The following is a 23,303-nucleotide window of genomic DNA, read 5'->3' on the forward strand; positions in this document are numbered from 1 at the left end:
AATGTGAAGCTACCATGACACAGACTATGTGTTTGTGTTTGTCTACAAAACTATAGTCTACCTCAGAGAAATAACTATAACTCCTATGTGGCAGTGCAAGAATAGAGAGACAGCAATGATTAGTGTGGTCAATATCAGCCTACAATCTGGGAAGTGTAAATTCAGAATCCTCAGTCTACAAAGGAAATGTGCTGGGTGAACTTGATCTGGACACACATTCTCAGCTGAATCCACCTCACTAGCTGGTCGTTATTCCTCATCTAAATAGTTCACATTGCTGTCCTACTAAAAAGGACTGGATCATGAGGGCAAGGATACAGCGAAAAAGAAGAGGAGAACCCAGCTGCACCCAGGAAAACTTTTCCTTCCTTCCACAGGGGACCAGGATGGCAACAAATCTCAATCTCTCTCTAGCAAGACAAAAAGTTTACACCTTGAATAAAACTTAGTTGGTCTTAAAGGTGCTTTCTTTGTATCTTTCCTTTGTGATAGAGGAAACTGGGCAAAGCAAACTCTCATTCTTCCCCTCCCTCCCCAGGGGATGAGGAGAGGGAGGAGCCTCAACCAACTGAGGGAAGAGAGGCTTTGCTATGTAGCTCCTGTGCAATTGAGAGAGCCTGGCAAATCAAGCTGTGATACAGAAGGAAGCAAGAAAGAGGAAGAAGGAAGCATACAATAGCCAGTTGCTTGTGGGCTGCATACAAGCCCTGTTGGGGCCAGATCCATCCTGCAGGCTGAATGTTTGACACCCCTGACATACGGCAAGAGTTGTTCAGAGATGGTCTGCCACTGCCTGCTTCTGCATAGTCACGTTGCACTTCTCTGGTGGTCTCCCATCAAAACATTAACCAAAGCTGACCCTGCTTAGCTTCCAATATCAGGCTAGCCTGAGCCATCCACATCAGCGCATAGATCTATGAGGCAGGGAAACAGTCCCTAGGAAGCAGTCCTCTTAATAACTCCTGTTAATCCCACATTCTACCAGATAACCATGGCATCTGCAGAGTTATTGATGCCATTTCTCAAACAATCCTCAAAAGCATTTGGGAATACTATAGGATACTTAAGTTACCAGTGGCAGACCATCCAAATTAGATGCTTGTGAATAATCACAGCATTATTCTTGAGCCCAACCTGAGATTTCTACAAAATTGCTGAAATCAACAAATCTTACCACATTTTATAACACACTTTGCCTTTTGGAAGCACACAGCCCCTTTATTAATGTAGCCTCCCCGCCAGCCTCAGAACTGTTTAACAAACCAAAAGTCTAGTAACACAAGACCCTCACATATTATATGGCAAAAAGGGGCAAGAAAAACAAAGTAAACGAAATCCACTGTAACTTAACAAGACCAATTCCACCAACTTTGCTCAGGCAAAGTTGCTTGGGATTAAGTCCTAATGAATTCACTAGGACGTACTTCTGAGTAAGCATATATAAGATTGTGTTGACAGCCAAAGTTCTTATTGGACTGCAAAGTTCAGCTTGACTCAGACTCAAGGCACTAAAGCTACAAATATGGACGAGAGGGAGAACAAGCAATAACAAAACAAGAGGTCAAGGTGGAGCACTGTAAACATACCACTGATGTTAACCGAATGCTAAATGCTCCAAAGTACTAAAACAAGATGGAAGACATCATTAGTAGCAAATATCTGGAGTTCAAAAACTGAGCATTCTGAAAAGTATGCAACAGCCTTGGACGTCGTTGGGCAGTATGTCCCTCACTTAATCGGGGCCATGGCTCAATGATACAGCATCAACTTTGCATGCAGGTTCAATCCCTGGCATCTCCAGTTGGAACGATCAAGTAGTAGGTGATGTGAAAGACCTCTGTCTAACAACCTGGATAACTGATGCCAGTTTGAGTAGACAATTCTGACCTTGATGGATTGATGGTCTGTGTCGGTGTAAGGAAGGTTCATGTGTGTTCCATGTTTGAAGAGGTATCAGGTCAAGGGCCAGCAAGGCATGAATCACCATTTTCTACTGCTCACTTCAGCAGTTTTACAGAACAGGAACCAATCTGGGCCAAGACATTTTCCAGAGAAGAATGACTTCATCCTGCAGTGGGCTGTAGCCATTAATATCTATCCCTGATTCTAAAATTTGCAGACCTGTTAACTAAAGGAATGACAGAACTAGGGCACCCAAAATACATGCACTGAGACCAATTAACCCTTGTGTTGCTGCACGTCCTCATCAGCCCATTGTCAAAGCATGTTCCTTTCTTTCACATTGGGCTTGTCCATGTGACTGAGCCAAGCAAACACCAAAAATGCATCTCCTTAGCATATGTGCAGAACAGATATGCCATGCTATTGCAGGCAGAGCAGTCTCCTTTCTCAATACTTCCAAGCCTTTCTCTGTAACAGTGTGAGTTCCATATCAAAACTTTTCAGTCTAGTTCACCTGAAAGCTGGTTGGCCATAAAGGTAGTTTATAAAGCATTTTACTCAACCACCTACAAATCCTCTGCATTCCTCCATCACTTAGTCCTTCCCTCCCTACAGCTCACAAATTTCTGCTCTACTGGTTTGCGTTTTAATTTTGTGGTTTGTATTTGTAATTGTGTAAGCTGCTTTGAACAGGCAGCATACTCTAAACAAATCAATTTGATTGCAGACTTTTTGGCAGGATTCAGCAACCTGAACTTCTATGAGAATTTTTGGTGCTGTTGTTACATAAGTTAAACAGCAGCATTCATTTTTTATTTTTGCTGAGGCCCACTTTGGTATCCTTTGCTTATCATTTATGTGTATTGGTATCCTTTGCTTATCATTTATGTGCAAGGCAATGGTTAAGAAAAAAAATAACCACAAGGGAGAAAATATGTACAAATTGTGATGAATCTAAAGATACATGCACCCTGCAAGAACTCGAGAGATATCTTCTCCCCACCAAAATAGTGCATACATGAAGCTGCCTTATACTGAATAGACCAACAGTCCATGAAGGTCAGTATTATCTATTCAGACTGGCAGCTGCTCTCCAAGGTCTCAGGCAGAAGTCTTTCACATCATCTACTGCCTGGATATTCCAGGAGCTAAACCTGTGACCTTCTGCATGCAAAGCAAAGGTTTTTCCACTGAACTACAGCTCAAAATCATCTCTCCCAGAAATTCAAGGATTTGTTATTAATCAGTTCCTTATTGAAACATAACTCTGAACAATATGCCTCCTTGGCTAGGAAAACCATGTTGCTTGAACAACCCACAAATCAGTGCAAATGGAGGAATATGGTGAACCCAACTTCACGTGCTTCATAGCCTAGGAAGCGCAAGACTCACTAGAATAAGGAAAAACACATTGACCGATTTTGCACTCACCTTATGCTGCTCTCATGTTTGTCTTCTCGGTGTGGCTTCCTTCCACTATCACACTATCTGCCGCAGGGCTGCAGTAAGCATTGGCGTTTTCGCACAGCAAACAGAAACTACTAAAAACCAGTTTATGTTTGTTGTGCGAAAACATCGATGCTTGCTGCAGCCCCTGGGGCAGATAATGTGAAATCGGAAGGAAGCAGCGCTGAGAAGATGAACGTGAGAGCAGCGTAAGGTAAGTGCAAAATCGGTCATCAATTTCTGCTCACAAAAAAATGTACATATTCTTTGAGGAGTTCATATAAAAGCTGTGGAACAGGAGGAATATCTAGCCAAGTTTCACTAGCGTAACTACTACAAATAAGCACTCTAGCATTTTGTGATGTTCATGACAACTCAGTTCAGCACTCTTACGTGTGTCTGTATAGGTCTATGCAGGAAAAGGAAAGAATCTTACCTTAGATGATTTGAATAAAATGCCAGAGGCAGCTACCACAAGGTGTTTTGGAAGACACATCTCTGTAGAGGGTGAAAGTCTAACTCTTTCGAGGGTTGCCAGACCGCAGCTAGCAACCACCAAGATGAATGAGGAGATGATGCACTAACATAACATGGGGGGAATGGAAGTTTTTTAGAGACTCTAATATTTATGAAAGCACTATGAAGATATTGGATTTATATCCAATTTTACCATCAAGTTTTTGTAAAATGCTAGAGCATCCACCATGTTACTTCCAGGTTTTACTAGACATGACTTAACCATTCCAATCAACACCAGCACACACACACCCATTTCTTCCCACTGGCACCTGAGGAGCATTCTGACAATAGGCTGAGAGGTCTGGCAATCCTAGGCAGCAGGAGATTCAATAATAAACATATACAATTATGGCTGCACACACAATAATCCACTTTCAATGCATTTTCCAACTGGATTTTTCCAGTTCACACAGTAAAATCCAGTTGGAAAGTGCACTGAAAGAGGATTGGAAGTGGGTTATTCAGTGTGTGTGACTGCAGTCTATGTGTAATAGAATTACTGAGAACTATATCCCAACAGCTTCTGAGTGACTGAAAATAGCTGCCCCTTCCTGAATGGACAAGGGAGAAAAAGAGAGGGAAAACTGAGAGAAGCAGCTGGAGGGGAAACTATAGCCAGGAACAGACTTGTGAGAGGTTAAAAGGGCACCAATGGATTGTAACTCAGAATGAAAAAAAAATCTTGTAGTCCTGCTATAAGACTGAAGCTCCAGGTAGAGACCCTGCTAAAATTTCACTGTTTTCAGGAAAGTCCTAAAAAGAAGGGCCTAGAACCAGTGAAATCTTGGCTGTTAAGCACAGAAAGCCTAGTTAGATACAATTAGGAGTACCAGCCTCTAGGTGGGGCCTGGAGATCTACCGGAATTACAACTGCTTTCCAGACCACAGAGATCAGTTTCTCTGGAGAAAATGGCTGCTTTGGACTATATGGCCTTATACCCTGCTGAGGTCCCACCCCACACCCTCCCAGGCTCCACCCCCCAAATCTTTAGGAATTCCTCACCCAGGATTGACAACTCTAGATTAACCACTTGAACTATACGGCAGCCAGTCCTCCTCTTTGCCCACCATCACGCTCAAGGAAAACTGGAAAGCAAAATATAGCTACCCTACACCACTTTTGGGGGTTTTCCTGGAAGTGATGCAGTGGTGCGCAGGACATCTCAGCCCCCCTACCACCATGTCCTTGTCTCCAAGGCAGCCATATAACCCAGTTATTATTTCCCACCCTCTTTTCAATTAAGTTTCCCTGTTTACTTACCACATTGAGCTTCTACTGTTGTAACTAAAAGTCAGAGCTGCAGCTGGAACCCAGTGAGTTTGAGAAATAAGTTGCAAGCCCCTAAATGCCTTCAGCTCTTGCTCAAGTATTGGTTGCACAGGCATGCTACCGATTAGTTTGCTATTACAGATTGAAGATTAAGCATGTACACAGCTGTAAATTATCTGTGCACCTAGCATAACCGTATTGATTCATTAAACAGTAGCAGAAAGTTGTAACAGGGATGCAAAGAGTACATTCCTGACCCATTGTGATCAACAGAAACCAATACCAATAACTGTTTGTGGGGAGTGTCTATTATTTTTAATTACATGTACTGATTATTGTTTCATGCAGTTCATACATAGACCAGGGGTGGCCAAACTGCAGCTTGAGAGCCACATGTGGTTCTTTCACACATATTGTGTGGCTCTCAACGCCTCCACCACCCTGTCAACCAGCCTGGAGAAGGCATTTCTCTCTTTAAATCTCTTCTCCTGCAGCTTGGAGTATGCATTTAAAGTTAAAGTTGCTTTCCTTCCACTTCTCCCTCCCATCATCTATTTTCTTTCCTTCCTTGCAGCTCTCTTTAAATCTTCTTAGCCAGCAGCTTGGAATATGCATTTAAAGTTGCTTTCTTTCCACTTCTCCCTCCCCCATCTATTTTCTTTCCTTCCTTGCAGCTCTCAAACATCTGATGTTTATTCTGTGTGGCTCTTATGTTAGGTAAGTTTGGCCACTCCTGCACAGACCATCAAGTTTGACAGAAAAGGCAAAAAACTTCCACCCCTGCCCTCGGTACCCTCTTCTACTCTCCTTTCTCACCCAAATATTCATAACTGAAACAATTCTAAGTTAGCAATGTCCAGGTCACCCTTTGTCAGAGGTGGAGGGAAAGTTTTGCCTCACTGCAACACTATCTGTAGGTGAAGTGCTTCACTTTTCCTCACATGAATGAATGATAGTTTCATTTTGTCAATGCAGGTTCCCTGAGGAGAGGGTATAAAAATTCTCTAGATAAATACCCATTTGTTTTAATAGGAAGAAAGTAAAACCACTGAGGGGCACAAACAAAAGGAGAAGCCAAACTTCCATTGTTGAATTTGTCCCATAAAATTCAACAAGAAGTCATTGAGAACCAAGCCAGTCCTTGTATTGGAGTCCTCAGGCTCTATCCTTTGGTCATGCTACAATATGGCAGAATATTGGTAAGGTGAGATAGAATGTTGAGAAGCCTATTTATTGGTCACAGATAGGCATGGGCACAAACCGATGCACAAATCCTGATTTGTGGTTTGTTCCAAACCGGTTAGGACCTCGTTTGGTTCATTTTTGCAGTTCATTTTCCCAGATAGCCTGATGCTGATTTAATCAATTCCTATGCAACTCTGGGGGTGGACTTCTGGGAGCCCTAGAAACACCCATAACAGGTGTCCATAGCTTCATTTGCAGCTCCAGGTGCCAATCACAGAGCTCCCATTCTGCAGCATGAAGAGAGCATAGTCAGTTGTTATGAGAGCTGAAGCTGAGCTTTCTTGGGGCACCTACTTTGGGGGGCTATAACTCAGGCATTCCAAATCCAATCTTCGCCAAACTTTAAGGGTAGGTGGAGGAGAGCCTGCTGAAGACTCCTGGTGAGTTTTACACCCCCTGAACCAAATGAACCATGAACCAGTTCAAAAAACAAATGAATCACAAAATGAACCACCATTTCCCTGGTTCGTGCCCATGCCTAGAGATGACTCACCCTGCCATGCCTAGAAACTCACCCTTTCTATGAACACCTCAAGAAGGTTAACATCATGCTTAGTAATATGAAAACAGAGCAAAACCCAAAAACACAGCAACAGAGTCCAGCACAAAATACTGACAAATCCATGTTAAACAGCTTACTGTAGTAACATCCAGCAAAGTCAAGAAAAAAGCTCTCCACAAAAGTTCTTCTGAAAGACAACAGAGCTGGGGTCTAGAATACTTATTTATCTCATTTAAATGCTGCCTTTCTCTCCAATGGGAGCCCAAAGCAGCTTACATCATTTTCCTCTCCTCCATTTCATCCTCTCAACAACCCTGTGAGGTTGGTTAGGCTGGGAGTGTATGACTTTAGGAAGGCAGATATAACATAGCAAGAGGCCCAATTTCTATTAAAGGTCATACAAGGGAGGTAATGAAAGGCACAGGGAACGTGAGAGCTTTAGATAGAACTGAGGAGGACCTTGGACTTATTCCAGTAGAGGAGGGTCCATCAGATATGTGAGCCCAAGGTTGTAGAGATATTAAAGACCAATTTTGTGAACAGAATCCAGAAGCAAAGTGGTGAATGCTGTTTTTTATTTGTACTATACAATAGCACTACACACACACGGTATTTATAATCTAAATGGCAGGTTCTTGCTCCATGGATATTTTGCTACACTCATCAGTGAGATAAAAGAGGGCTAAGACAAAGGATCAATGGGAGAAACGCAACAACACATACTTCGAGGTTCATTAGTGGATTGAGTCTATAACTACAAAGAGCCATTGAAGTCTATCCAAACATTATGAAATAAAAGCTAGAAGAAACTACAAATATATTATCCATGGACATGCTTAAATATGAACCACAATTCCTCCACCACCCCTTACAAAATATTATTTTGTGTCCTTAAAGGATGTCTTAAAATAACAAGTGACATAAAGATACTCTTTGAGCTTCAAACTAAAAAAGCCAGCTTCTAGGCAGGGGCTTTCATTTGGCTTTCTTGATTTCAGCATTCTGCATCTCATCTCCTGTAGCTTCTGAAGTTACAACCAAGCAGTGTTATCTCATGATTGTAAAATACACCAACAGAGTTAGATTCTGTCAAATGTTAACATGTTACAGTAGCCTTGCTCCCATTTCTACCTGTGCTGTGGCATGGGTCTGAAAAACATAATGCAGCCTCTGCCACTCTGAGGATTTCAGGATTTGTGGGTAGGTGAGGAGAGGCATTACAATTTGTTGTTGGATACCTTATAAAAACCTGTCCCTGGGAAGCTGATGCATCACCTGGGTTGCCTCTTCTGCCTCAAGCTTTCAGTAAACAAGCAGTGACATGAAAGAAATCTGCCCAGCAAAAGTCTGCATTTCACTGTTCCCACAACACAGTCTCTGGCTGGCCGAGCCACTGCATATAACTAAGTTTTATTTCTTTTCTCTCTCAGTCTCAGCTTCAGTTGCACGTCTACCATTTCCTGTGGAAAAATGAATGCTTTTGAAGTATGCATGTATAATCTATGCAGCTCTACCATATGAGGAGCCTCTACAAAAATATACACAGAAAGGGTCAGAGACAAAACAACAGCCACACAGCCAAGAGCTCAATTGTGAAGTTCACTGCAGATGCAATGCCCAGAGACACCCCTCAAATCTGTCTCTCCCCAATCCCTTCAGCCTTTCTTCCTTGTCGCAATCTACTGTATAAATGATTGGGCTGCAGTCCCAAAAGAGAAGATTTTCATCCTCACACAATATAACCGACAGAAAGAACAAGACAGTAATATCTGGAACTGTCTCTGTCCCCCTCACACACATGAAAAAGGCCTAATTCCCCATCTCTCTCCTGCTGTCCTCCTTAGATGGCTATGATTAAAGCCTTATGAATACCCTACAGCATACTGTTCACACACAGACGTCTGGGGATTAGTGGGGAAGTGGGTGGTGCATAGAAATCCTAAATTCAACAGTTAAACTGATGCGAATACCAGATCCTCAGCTTCTTTTGTGTTCCTTTAAAACTGCATCAAGGTAAAAAAAATAGATGAGGACTTTTTAAAGACAGATGAAAAAAATAGAAGTCCCACCCTCCTCTATTCTGCTTAACAGAATAAGAAGGAATCCAGCAGGCTAAGTAAGACTGGGAACGAGCAAAAGCTTTTTCATAAAGAACCTCAAGGCCAGTCCTGAAGGTACAGCCACAGATCTTCCCAAGGAAGCAGCTGAGCCACAGTGGAAAAGAAAAAAGAAGAAGTGGTTGGCTTCTGCTTTGTACAGTTCTCTGGAAACTGGAGGGGATTTTCACATGCAACTTTAGCCTGTGTTTATCAATCAGTGCATGCATGTGAATGACCATCATGCAATTTGAAAGTGCATGAATCCAGGGTTTAAGAACAGATGAGAACTATGCATGGAGACAAATTTACATTTACATCTCAACTATCATAGGCTTTCTGCATCACTCTTAAAAAAGAAGGGCATTGTGCATCCTTCCATGCATTATGGTTATCATACACAGGTGGGAAAGTGTTCTCTCCCATACTCACCTGATATAGGATGCAGTGGCTGGCCACTACGGCAGGAGAATTTGTAAGAAGAGGTAATATAAACAATTTCTGCAATTACTTCCTTTGTGAAGAGAGATCATTAATCAATGAAGAGCAGTCATATCAAAGATCCATGAACAATAGTTGAAACTGTCTTGCAGAAATTTAACAGAAAACCTTGACAGATAGGGAGTCAGTGTGCAAATCCTGGTAGAATTTGGTACAACAGTGAAGCTACTCATGTATCACGTTGAGTCAGCCAGACTGGGGATGGGTGGACATTGAACAACATAAAACAATGTGAGCAAAAGGATACACGCACAGAAGGAAAGAATCAGGTGCTGAAGTGAGCCCAGGGTGGATATACGGTATCTTCTAGTGGTCTCAGACCTCCTACAATTGGCAATGGAATGAAAATCCACCGCTCCTGCACTATAGGTGGGCATGGGTGGGGGACTACCTGGGTTACAAGGGCCCATTGTTCTTCACTGTCTGCACCACAAGCAGGGCAAGATCCAACCTTTCAGAAACAATGTAAGTGTGCAGATTTCACTGGCACTCCAGCTGGACAACCAAGTATATCTTCTCACCACGCAAGGAGTTAACGTACAACCATTTCCAGTACAGATATAATGGGAGGTATTAAATACACTGTGCAAGAGACAAGTGGGTATGGCATATAACCCTCAGTCCTAGACAATATATCTGGGCATGGTAGGTACACAACCTTCCTTTTCTCAACAATACAGCACACATCCCTCCACTGAAAATGACTGTTAGTGCATGCATGTAGCCATTTGATGCAGCCTCTCCAGTGCTGTTCAGCAGGAATAGAGCATCGCCCCTCCAGCATGTACAATCCAACCACAGGATACAGTTATCCACAACAACGGGTACAATCAGGCCTCCCCAGCATTTCTGCAAATGGGTAGATAGAAGCTATAATCATACACAGCAATCCACTGGAGATACCCACAGGAAACTATTTCCCCACTTGCACTCCTGATGGGACACTGAATTTTACTTTGTTTGTAGTCTGCCTTCTTCTCTGACACTGAAGGCAGATTACAAAATTAGAAAATGATACAGTAAAGAAGTATACAATGTACTATAAACAATGCAAAAACTGGACTAACAAGAATCAAGAGGTCAGTGCGGTAAAAGCCAGATAATATACAGGACAAACAGTGCAACAAATTACAACCCTACATAATTTTATATGCTGCCGTGATCACTAATAAGGAGATTAAAAAGTGACCACCCTATTGAAAAGTCAACAACTGCATCTTTCCCTGTTGTACGGAGTTTCTGAGGCTGTGATCACACACACTAAATAATGCACTTTCAAAGCACTTTCCAACTGGATTTTACTGTGTGAGCTGGCAAATTCAGTTGGAAAGTGCACTGAAAGTGTATTACTTAGTGTGTGTGATCACAGTAATAGACAGACAGGAATGCATCAGGGAAACTGTCCTGCAACACAGGAGCTCTGCAGAGGAAGGGAGGGAGGGAGCTTATAAATTCACCCCTCTACTTGTCATTCCACAGGTCAGAAGAGATTAAATCAACATATTTGTTGATTTGGCACTAGCATGAATTGGATTTTTTTTAACAAAAAATCAATGCACAGCCTTTTTGCATAACTCCTGCATTCCTCAAGAAAGGTCATTTCATTTTCATGAAACCTGGCAAGGTAAACCTGTGTGACAGAAACTTAGGTCTCGCCTATCCCACTTTTAAGATGCTCAGCCTCCCTTCACGACTGACTATCAGAAAAGAGCACCAATCTGCGTCTCTCAGAAGCGCCTCACTTCCGCGGCACTGGGCCGCCTGCAAGCCAGCCAGCCTAGTGTAGAGAGTGGTGCAAGCAGCTCGTCTCCCCTCCCTCCCCGGCACTACAACAACAGGTGGGCAGGGCCCTGCGCAGCGCCTGCCTGACTCACCGCTGGCGTTTTTCCCGCAGATGAGGTGCTGGTAGGGCTGCAGCAGCCCCCACAGCTCCGAGTCGTTGCTGACCGTCTGCTCCAGGGATTCCAGCGTAAACTTTGGCGCATCGTGGCTGGTGCTGTTGCTGCTGCCGCCGTTACTCTCCCTGTCCTTGTCGGCAGTCCCGGGAGCAGGGGGCGGCAGTGCAGCAGCGGGCACCGCGGCAGAGGTAGCGCCGGAGCCGGCGCTAGTGCCTGGGCCTCTCTGGTGTTGTGGCGGGGGCGGCGGCAGTTGCTGCTGCTGCGGGGCGGATGGTTGTTGTTGTTGTGTCTGGTGGTGGAGCAGATGGTGGTGGTGGTGATGGTGGTGCGGCGGCGCCCCGGCGAACTGGAGGGCCCGCGCGTAGACCTCTCGGAAGAGGTTTTCCATGCAGGCGGTCAGGTAGATGGCGGCGTGCTCGTGGATGCGCACCGCCACCCGGCTGTCCACCATCCAGCGGTAGAACTTGCCCACCGAGAAGGTGAGGCCGCAGCGGGTCGACTTGCCCCGGCTGAAGCGGTCACCGCCGCTGCTGCTCATGTTGTAGAGGGACAGGGCGCTGAGGGCCGCCGCCGTGCAGCTGGCCGAGAGGCTCCAGCCCAGGACGATCTCCATGGCGCTCTGGAGCTCGTACTTGGTGCATTTGGCGAAGCGCAGGCTCAGCCGCTGAGCCTCCCGGGCCAGCCTGATGAGCGCCCGGCTGGCCAGGGTGGAGAGCCGCGCCAGGGCATCCTTGGAAGGGGGGCTGCCGCCGCCGCCGCAGCTGCTGAGGGTGGCGGAGCTGGCGGCGCTGCTGGAGCTGGCGAGCGTGGCCGTGGCCCCGACCCCCAGGCCCCTGGGCTCCGGCCGCTGCTGCTGCAGGAGGAGCAGAGCCTCCACCTCGTCGAGGCTCCAGGGGACCTCCTCAAGGTCAGGCAGCAGCCTGGAGCAGTGCTGCCCGGAGCAGTCCAGCACCTCGGAGTCTTCCACTAGGACAGTGTTGACGGTGTCAAAGCTGTTGTGTCTACTGTGCATGGAGTCAGTTAGATGCTGCCAGCCGTTTCCTCCATAGGGGTAAGCCGCGTGGGGGGAATCGGAGCAGCACAGGGACAAGTTGGAGGACCTGACCGAGTCCGCGGCGCCACCATAACCAGAGTCGAGGGTCAGATCTTCCAGCGTCCTCACCACAGTCTTACCTCTCCTTGCCATCTCTGCACTTCATGCTGCACCCGCAGGAAAACTTTTTTTCTAAAAGAGGAAGAAGAAGAAAAGTAGTAGCAGCAGCAGGGGGATGTGCGGAGGTGACTTGGCGGTGGTTCAGCTGCTCCTCCGGCGCGCCTACTTTACTTCTTGTTTGGCACGTCTTTAGATCCACGCGCAAGGCAAGAAAATCCCCAACCGCGTTGGCGCGAGGAAGCTCGGCGAAGTCGCATCGAACGCCCCTCTTCTTCCGCCTCAATTCGGAGCAGCAACAGACGCCACTTCCAGACTCCCTTCTCCTCCTCCTCCGCGCCCGGACTCCTGCACTGCACTAGCCCGCAAACCCAAACCAGCCAGAGAAGTCAAGGGAGGAGGAAAGAGGCGGGGATATGCAAAGCATCTCGAAAGAGAGCCAATGGGGCGCCTAGCATTAATTTCATTGCTACTTTCCTCTCTCCTTCCCTCCCTCCCTCCTTAGCAGCTGCGACTGCAAGCCGCGGAGACGGTTCACTTTTTTAGAATTCGTAGTGAATCCACCGACTCCAGCCTTGCGCTCATAAACTAGATTTGGGGCGGGTTAACAAGATCTGGGAGGTGGGTTTGGGTTTGTTTGCTTCCAGTCCCTCGATCCCCACTCTGATGGTTTCTTGCTGGTAATTGCGGAGAAAAAAAGAGCCCGCAGGATAAATTTAGCCGATCCAAAATAAGACGACGGGGCCCAAGAATGGATAGCAGAGATTGTCGCTCCGAAGACCGGCCTAAAATTCCACGCTTGCGTGTCTTCCAAGCAGGTAGTGAAAACTAGAAGCGTTTTTTAAAAAGGGGGCTGCAACAGCAGCTGCTGCAGATTCTTGACAGTGTTCTGTGTCACGTTGGTTTCCAGCACTGAAAACATTAACATGCCGAGCAGCCTCGAGACCTTTGATGTGTGTGGCATCTTCTCTTCAGGTGAAGATCTGCAATCGCTTGTGAGCCGAGCTGGCTCCTCCGCTGGCATTTCGCCGCTTGTGTGTGGAGCAATCTCCGAAGGACTTGCAGGTTAGAGCACGCAGAGTTAAATGGCTGGCTGGCGCAGCGGCAACAAGCATTTCGAAACAAGGACGGGTGAAGAGCCAGCGTGAGGCAGAGAGAAGGAAAGGTTTCTTGTTTTCAAAGTCCCGGCCTACCAGTTTAACTAAAGCTTGCACATTCCAAATAATATTTTTGGAATTCTCACCAGTGCTGCCAACTCACCTGTTAAAGCAAGAGGCTTAAACATCAGGACAGCCGTTTCAAGCCCCCAAACCTAGAGTCCCAGGACACACGTTTCAGGCTCCCAAAACTGGGGATACAAACATGGCACAGAATATCCCACGTACTAAAACTCGAAACAGCGCCGGCCCATAGATTATACACGCCTGCCCATAGAGAAAGCACACCTGTCCATAGGGAATAATGGGGACCACATTTCACCACAGAGGAAAAGGGAAATTAAGCCTGGCCTAAGGGCAGCGCCTGTCCATAGACTATACACACCTGCCCATAGAGAAAGTGCAACTGCCCATAGGGAATAATGGGGACCACACTAGCCTTAGGGGAAAAGGGAAATTAAGCTTCACCTAAGCACAGCACCTGCCCATAGACTATACACACCTGCCCATAGAGAAAGCACACCTGCCCATAGGGAATAATGGGGACCACACTAGTCCTCAGGGGAAAAGGGAAATTAAGCTTGGCCTAAGGACACCCCTTGCCCATAGACTATACATGCCTGCCCATAGAGAAAGCACACCTGCCCATAGGGAATAATGGGGACCACATTTCACCATAGGGAAAAAGGGAAATTAAGCCTGGCCTAAGGACAGCGCCTGCCCATAGAAAGCTCACCTGCCCATAGGGAATAATGGGGACCACACTAGCCCTCAAGGGAAAAGGGAAATTAGGCATGGCCTAAGGACACCCCTTGCACATAGGCGCTGTGCTTAGGCGAAACTTAATTTCCCTTTTTTCCCTTGGGTGAAATGTAGTCCCCATTATTCCCTTTGGGCAGGTGTGCTTTCTCTATGGGCAAGAGGTATCCTTAGGCCAAGCTTAATTTCCCTTTTTCCCTATGGTGAAATGTGGTCCCCATTATTCCCTATGGGCAGGTATGCTTTCTCTGTACTTACTTACTTACTTACTTTATTCGATTTATATCCCGCCCTACCCCACCGAGGTGGGCTCAGGGCGGCTTACAACAATAAAAGCTAACAAAGGTCGATTTAAATACAATTAAAATTATACAATAAAATACATAAAAGCCTAAAAATACATAAAACTCACATCGATATACACTATGCTACTATTCCTTAAATCAGTCCTTCAAATTTCCAATATTCAGTAATCTGATGTTTAAGATTTAATATTCAGGCATTCTATGCCAACCGGAAGAGGGTTGTTTTACAGGCCCTGCGGAACTGTTCTGTAGGCAGTTGTGTATAGTCTATGGGCAAGGGGTGTCCTTAGGACAAGCTTAATTTCCATTTTTCCCTAAGGGCTAGTGTGGTCCCCATTATTCCCTATGGGCAGGTGTGCTTTCTTTATGGGCAGGCATGTATAGTCTATGGGGAGGTGCTGTGCTTAAGCGAAGCTTAATTTCCCTTTTTCCCTATGGTGAAATATGGTCCCCATTATTCCCTATGGGCAGGTGTGCGTTCTCTATGGGCAGGCATGTATAATCTATGGGCAGGCACTGTTTCGAGTTTTAGTACATCCCATAGAATACATGGGGATTTGGGTTGCATTTAGGGGAGGGACGGTGGCTCAGTGGTAGAGCATCTGCTTGGGAAGCAGAAGGTCCCAGGTTCAATCCCTGGCGTCTCCAAAAAAGGGTCCAGGCAAATAGGCATGAAAAACCTCAGCTTGAGACCCTGGAGAGCCGCTGCCAGTCTGAGAAGACAATACTGACTTTGATGGACCAAAGGTCTGATTCAGTATAAGGCAGCTTCGTATGTTCGTATGTTCGTATTTCTGGATGGCAAAGTACTTAGAGCATTTTAGTCCATATTTTTTCCCTTGAAACCAGAGTAAATAAGCCACTGTTTAAGCATTCTCACAGCCAATCACAGTGCAATCAGAGTTATGCCCTTTTAATGCCACTGTCATTCTTTTTAGTGTGACTTTCACAAATGGCAAGCTGTCTGGCTTACATGCAAATAGAGGCATAGGTGAAATGACCTCAGGTTGCAAGCTCCTTTGCACCCTGTACTTTGAGGTAGGTTTCCAGCAAGTCAGGAATCCTCCACTGGAGAGGGGAGGCAGCAGTGCCGGATTAAACCCTGTGGAGGCCCCTAGGCAGTCAAGATTTCAGGGGCTCCCTTGCAAATTATCTCAGAGTTGGAGCACCTGCCCTGCCACCTGCGGCCCCTGCTATAGCCTGCAGGCACCTTTTCAAAAGCCCCTTTGACAAAGCTGCAGGAGAGAGGCAAACTTGCTGACAACACCAGCAGCAGCCGCACCAGGCAAGTTGGGCAAAGAGTGTCTCAGTTGCTGGCTGGGCATGCAGGCTGGGAGGGCTGCAAGCTGGGGGGAAATGGGGGAAGAGCTAGCCTGGGGCCCCTAAAGGCATGGGGGCCCATAGGCCAGTGCCTACTTGGCCTAATTGTTAATCCAGCCCTGATGGCCTGCCACCCATTGCCCCCGCTGCAGCCTGTGGGGATCTTCTCAAAAGCCCCTTTGACAAAGCTGTGGAGGAGAGGCAGACTTGGCGACAATGCTAACAGCAGCTGCACCAGACAAGTTGGGCAAAGAGCAGCTCAGTTGCTGGCTGCATGTGCAGGCTGGGAGGGCTGTAAACAGGGAGGAAATGGGGGTGGGGGAAGCTGGCCCAGGGCCCCTAAAGGTGTGGGGGCCTATAGGCTAGTGCCTACTTGACCTAATTGCTAATTCAGCCCTGGGAGGCAGTCAGACATCAGGAAGTGGGCTTGGACAATGTTTCCTTTTTTCAGAGCCATCATCATTTCCTTCTGAGCCAAGCTATCTTGCACCATGAAAACGTCAAGATGCGATGTCACCCCTGAGTTGGAAATGACTGGTGCTTGCACAGGGGACTACCTTTACCTTCTTATCTTGCTTTCCATAATGTGAGGGAATTGCAGTGGGAGGTGGGCATCAGGAAGAAAAGTTAGGGGTGCTCAAGATTAAATGGGTGCTGTTAGGAAGACTCACCTCCTTCTCCCCACTTCCGCTGCTCAAAAAGATAGCTTTACATAAAATACTGTATTTCAACCTAGCCTACTTCACAAGGGGGTTGTAAGAGTAAAGTTATATAATGATATATTGCACTAGATTATTAAATTTATTTATTTAACATGTTTCTAGCCTGTCTTATCTTCTGTGACTTCATGCTGCTGAAAAAACAAAGAACAGCTACAAATGGATAAAAGCAATATATCAATAAATCAGCAAGATAAAAACAACACAGACACTGCCTTTTGTTTAATGACAGGCATTGTCTGCATTTGCCTACATGGTACACTGACATAAGAATAACTCTCATTAATGTCCACAAGGGCTTATTTTCAAGGAGCAGAATTAGGCAGCTGCAAGTTCACTGCACAAAACACCAGTGGAAATGCCCCCTGTTGGCACATATTGAAGGACTAGAGGAAGGGCTTTTTTCCTGGGGGAACATGGCGGAACAGAGTTCTGGAACCTCTTAGTGGAAACAAAATTCTCAAAAAAAGTTTAAAAGTTCATGAGGGGCACCTGTGTGTTTCTCCTTCATTTCCCTCTTGAGAGTTCTGGCACCTTTTTTTCCAGAAAAAAAGCCCTGGTTATGACGATAGTAGGAGTTTACACAATTAAGCCCCCCCCCCCATAAAATTCCTTTCAGAAAGAAAGTTTGATATAGGTAGCCTAGCATTTCCCCTGTCTGGTTTTGGAGGTTGAATGCAGTTGGAGGTTAGATAGATTAGCATTCCAACAGATTGCACTGACCTGGAGCCTTAAGTAGTACGGGCCCAGAAACTTGAATACTTACCTGGAAGTAAGAACAATTTATCAGACTTGGTTCTGAGTAGGGAAACAGGATTGTGAGACCCACTTGTGTCTTACCAACCAGAATAGCTAGCCAGGATAGGGTGATTCATCAAATGTAATAAATAATAATAATAGCAATAACCCCCTAATAGCTGGTTAAGTGTAAATTTATTATATACTACTGTTCATTTCAATGGGATGCAAGATAGCTACAGTATGGCATGTAGGAATGCTTCCAGCTTTTCACTCCACCGCAATGATATTGCCAAATGATAATTCCTTATTAATACTGATAGTTGAAGCTGGCATAGTGGTTGTATAGGAATCTTACTCCTCTCAAGTCACTTGATTACCATAGGATGGAGTAAAAGTAGGAGCACTACAAAAAAATAGCAAATGCCAGAAGTAGGAAGAAAATGCATTAAGTGTGGGCTTAGGCCAAATTCACAAGTGCCCCTTAACGGGTTCTTCAGCTTACCTCCTAATTGAGCTCATATTGGATTTCTGAATCCATTGACAGCTACATAAGGAAGCAGGTTTCCAATCGCATCTCAGACTTTCTGTCATAGGGGCTTTTGTTCAGAGGGAAATAGAAATTCTAGAAGAGATGGCTTGTCCCTTTAGGTGTGGAATACCAGGAAACACCATTTAATGAAGAGACCAGAAAATGTGCTTCTCCACCCTGCCAACATAGCCCGAATTCTTCAGAAGGCAAGGCCAGTCATGTAAGAGATTTATCCTGTCAGGTAAAAATCTGGCAGAACTTCAGCATAAATTTCCTAAGTTAACATTATAAGGATAATTACAAGCAGCTCATCAAGTTAAAAAGTCTGGCCAGATGAGTTGAGGAGAACCCTTCAGAGGGTTTTTCACTGGTGTTCCCAATAACAGTGTGTTGGTGGTCCTCACTGAACAGATAGGCAGGATACAAATTTTCTAAATAAACAAACAAGTCCTGATTAACTCAGTTGTTGGAATTCTGTTTTCATCAACCCCTGTTAACTTCCTGCTTGGGATGACCAGGTCATGTGACTTGCTTATCACAAGCAAATACCTGGGTCCCCTCATACATATGCATTTTCGAAAGGAGGTGATGCACAAAACATTGAACATATAGAAATCAATAACCTTCTTGCTACAGGAGACCTCTAAGGTCCTAGAAAGAAAGCCACCACCTTGAATGTGCCAGTTCTAGGAAGCTGCCCTAAGAAAGATCCAGATTGCACAGTAATATGAAGACATGATACTGTCCTATGGTGAGCCAGAATGCTAGTTCACATAACCCAACACTGTCCAGTCTAACCAGCAGCAGCTCTCTGAAGTCTTGTGCCTCTTTCTATCCCTAGTGACTGAAATCTTTATTTGGATAAATAAAGGATCTCATATTTAAGCATGTATCCCACCATTCTCAATTTTTCATACAAACCAGGCATTTCAGGAAAGACTAGTCATATCCCATGTATTTTTGGTCCGGAGAAGTATTTATGGCAATACTCTGCTGGCTTCCTGACCAAACTCTTCCATCAGACTAAGGAAAGAAGGGTACCTGAGCTGATGGGGGCATACACAATGGAAACTATGAAATGTTATGAAATGGAGGCTATGAAAGGCTATGAAATGTACTGGCCCTCTGCTTTAGATAATGCCTTCCTCAAAGGCTATGCCTGCAGTTGGAGAACAGTGGCAAATCAATGCAGATTGCACTATCTACGTGCCAATGCACAACAGAGCCATGGTAATCCACACAGCACACAACCCTTCCTTCCAGTTCCTGCTTCAAGAGAGAGGGGGTAGCAAAGGGAGCAGAACCATGTGGCTTAAGTATTGTAGTGAGAGATGAATAATTCCTTTACTTACTGTATGGGAAGGGATGAAGCTGCAGCTGCATGTCTGTAGTTATCCTATACAGAATTGTGAAAGGATTAGGAAATGGACAGCATTCTTATCTGTCCATCCCTATCCAGTTTTGGTCCTCAAGGGCATTATGCTTTATTAATCCTAGTACAATCAATGCACTTAGCACTTTGTAATATTAAATAAGATAGATTCCTCTTAAAAGCTATACAATGAAGGAAGGAAATAGAGCAGATAGTTGAAAGTAGTGCAAAGAGAAACATCCTTTTTAAGTTCCATAACCCACACAAGGTCTCAGATTCTTGGACTGATGATTATGCTACCACTTCCAAGCCTTTCTTTATACCAAAGTGAATTTGGAGGCCTAGCAAATTACATCTGGCGTTTATAGACTAGTACTCAGTGTCTTTTTGTGTTCAGAGACATTTTGATACCCAGCTGCAAATTCAAGCCATGATGCTTCTTCTTTAGAGGTATCAAACCAAACAGGACAGGAAGGAGGGGGCAGGGATAGGGAAAATCACTTGAATTTCCAGGCAAAACACAAGAAAGAGGACAGCATTAACATAGAAAATAATTAAAGGATTAAGATTTTTTCTATATATCTTACTGAGTTGTATCCCAACACTTTTCCACTGATTGAAGTAGATCTCCCCCCTTCCTCCTCCTTTCTTAGTATTAATTTGTTTAGTTCATATAGAGCCAACCTTTCTTGCTGGGACTCAGTGTGGATAACAAAATAAATAGTAGCTTCTTTGCATTGCTAAAGGACAGGAAAAACACATGCAAATTGGGTAGCTGAAAAAGGAGGGGAACTGGCCAACTTCACCCTTCCTCCCTCTAGCATAGGCAGATTGGTGGTACGATATAACCCACTACATACATTGAATACACCCCAATCTATCAAATGTGATTCATATGTGTTTATGGACATCAATGCATTGATTGCACTCTAGATCAGATATCTACAGTTGAACTAAGATGAAATAAGACTCAGGAATTCTTTTATCTATCTAATCCTCAGATGGACAACTCCCCTGTTCTTGGGATCAATGTATTCTCATCCAAGGGTTAAAAATGTACCTTGATGCAACCCCCTTCCCCAGGTTACCCATGCTATTTTGTAATGCACTTGGAAAGGAAAGGACCCCTGTGCAAGCACCAGTCGTTTCCTACTCTGGGGTGATGTTGCTTTCACAACTTTTTCATGGCAGAGTTTTTACGTTTGCCATTAACTTTCCCCAGTCATCTACACTTTCCCCCCAGCAAGCTGGGTACTCATTTTACCGACCTCGGAAGGTTGGAAGGCTGAGTCAACCTCAAGCCGGCTACCTGAAAACCCAGCTTCTGCCAGGGATCGAACTCAGGTCGTAAGCAGAGCTTAGGACTGCAGCGTTAACACTCTGCACCACGGGGCTCTTGAGCATCACACATAAAACCTAATTAATGCTGTAACACTAATATATCTCAGAACTTAAAAAAAAAATCATTTCCCGTTTTATTACAAGTGAAACTATAAGCAACATACAAACAAGTGTTGACTATATGTGATAAGGCTTCCAAAAATGGGACCACCAGTTGGCCATGCCTGTCCTCCTAAGCAATAAGAGAAACAAAAACTTGATGTACTGGCCAACAATGTTCAGTAAAACCATTTAAGAAAAACCTTTTAAAATCATATAATCTTTTTATACTGCACTAGAAATACCAGGGGGGATGTCTAAGCAAATATTAAATAGAATATGCAATAAGTTTTTAAACAGAAAGGTAGATTTGACTAGAACAGAAAGGCACATCACACATGCAAATGGATCTGGAAGCAATTGAACAAGAACTTCATACAAACAGGAAGATAGATTTAATGTTTATAAAGCTCTCTATAATCTGAACTGCAAAATGAGAGTCCAAGAACCACTTTAAAATATATACAATTAATAGATTCATTACAAAATGGATGCCACATTTGCCCATCAAAGTAACTGGCATTAGACCCTCATTGCCTCAAGGTTAATAGGGTTTTAAAATGAATTTTTAGAGATCAGAGGGGATTTTCTGTTGAGAGAAATAAAAAAGTTTTTTTTAAAAAAACAACACAGGGTGGGAGGGTAGAGTAGAAACATTAGAAAACCTCTTTAATGATAAACAATCCTAAGAAAACCTTTGGGCTTTGAACCATATTGTTATTATTGCAGTCCAACTACATTAGACACTCCCAACCATATTAGCAGGGGAAGACTTCAACTAATCTCAGTATTTGTTTCCTATACTTTATTTTGATCAGTGCCATGCAGAAGTGAGCCAGACATTTCAAAGTAAGAGCCCATTCCAAACTGCAAAAAGGTATCAAGGGAGCTTCCACCAACTGTATCCGGAAGAACATAAATTGGCTAAATTGTCTCCTATGTATCATTATTTGGTCAGGGATATGGGAAACAGAGACTGGAGGCCCACCCTGGAAAACAGGGAAAATGAATTTAGCCAGAGGTAACTCCCTTCTCCTCTCAAAAACAACTGAACTGCTGTAAACAACTCTGAAAGGGCTTAACATGCTTTATGTTTGGTTCCATACTTATGAAGTTTATTTCAGAGAACTTTCCTTCACTATTTTTCTCCCCGCCATCAGATTTTATTTACTGGAAATGTGTAATGTTTCATACCCCTAGTGAGAACACTTCTAAATAATATTCTAAATTGTTACTTGGTCATATAAACACAAGGTTGCCAATCCCTTGGTGGGAAACCCTCCTTCCACTTCAGGGTCATCAAAAAGCAGGGTGGGTGTGTCTGCTGTGTACTCCATTATTCCCTATGAAGACCGATTCTCATAGGGTATAATGGAGAATTGATTTGCAGGTATCTGGGGCTCTGGAGGGGCTGGTTTTTTAGATAGAGGCACCATATTTTCAGCATAGCATCCAGTGCCTATCCCCTAAATACCCTCCAAGTTTAAAAAAGATTGGACCAGAAGGTCCAATTCTATGAGCCCCAAAAGAAGGTGCCCCTATCCTTCATTATTTCCAATGGAGGGAAGGCAGTTAAAAGGTGTGCTGTCCCTTTAAATGTGATGGCCAGAACAATCTTTGGAGCTCAGTTATGTCTGTCAGAACCTTGCTCTTGGCCCCATCCCCAATGTCTCCTGGCTCCACCCCCAAAGTCCCAAGATATTTCTTGAATTGAAGTTGGCAACCCTATATAAACATTCTTCTTACATTTGTTATCACAAAATCTTCCATACAACAACAATTCTCTGTAGTTCCCTTGTTACTGTTGCAGCTGCTATTGCAGCTGCCAACAGAGAGTAGCAGCAATAGGTTTCCATACGGCAACTTTCTCTGCATATTCCCTGACCCAGTCCATTCTTTCCCCCCAGTGCCACCAGTTAGAGAAGGTGATCAGCAAGTAAAAAATCATTGGTAAGTGAAAAATCAATTACTAGTTTGAAAATAAATCCTGCAACATTCCCGTTCATGTGGTGATGAGTATTTGTTGTGGGAAATGGGCATGAAAGATGATGCCAATGTGGACATGAATGGCAGCCATGCCCAGCTTTGCTGCAGCTTTCCAAAAAGATAGCAATAATGTAGGTTCAGGAAAGATCACAGGAAACCTAGGAGGAGCCTGAGAGTACAACAATACTGTGTGGAAGGTTTTTTAAAAAATTCTTATCAGCACCATTTCTTATCATGTCCCCAGAAGGGCATTGTGCTCTCAGAATAGCAACCTGTTAGTGGTCTCCGACCCTAAAGGTGCCTGGCTGTCCTCAGTAAGGGCCAGGGCCTTCTCGATCCTAGCCCCAACCTGGTGAAACTCTCTGCCAAATTCCATCAAAAGCCAGTTTGGTGTAGTGGTTAAGTGTGCAGACTCTTATCTGGGAGAACCAGGTTTTATTCCCTAC

At 44.5% G+C, this 23,303-nt stretch overlaps 2 protein-coding genes across 2 annotated transcripts in view; both read right to left on the minus strand.

Moving 5' to 3' along the window:
- The window catches only part of ABTB3 (ankyrin repeat and BTB domain containing 3), a 350,728-nt gene extending 338,113 nt beyond the window's left edge, over window positions 1-12,615 (minus strand). The window contains exons 1-2 of the mRNA XM_060245557.1: window positions 11,727-12,615; window positions 11,356-11,486 (exon numbers count right to left, since the gene is read on the minus strand). Coding sequence (XP_060101540.1) covers window positions 11,356-11,486; window positions 11,727-12,565 — 970 coding nt within the window. The 5' untranslated portion in view covers window positions 12,566-12,615. The remainder of the gene's footprint in view (window positions 1-11,355; window positions 11,487-11,726) is intronic.
- PWP1 (PWP1 homolog, endonuclein) overlaps window positions 1-23,303 on the minus strand; it is a 477,381-nt gene that overhangs the window by 378,854 nt on the left and 75,224 nt on the right. The window lies entirely within an intron of this gene.

Source organism: Heteronotia binoei, chromosome 8 (assembly GCF_032191835.1).
Source record: "Heteronotia binoei isolate CCM8104 ecotype False Entrance Well chromosome 8, APGP_CSIRO_Hbin_v1, whole genome shotgun sequence".
Classification (NCBI taxonomy): domain Eukaryota; kingdom Metazoa; phylum Chordata; class Lepidosauria; order Squamata; family Gekkonidae; genus Heteronotia; species Heteronotia binoei.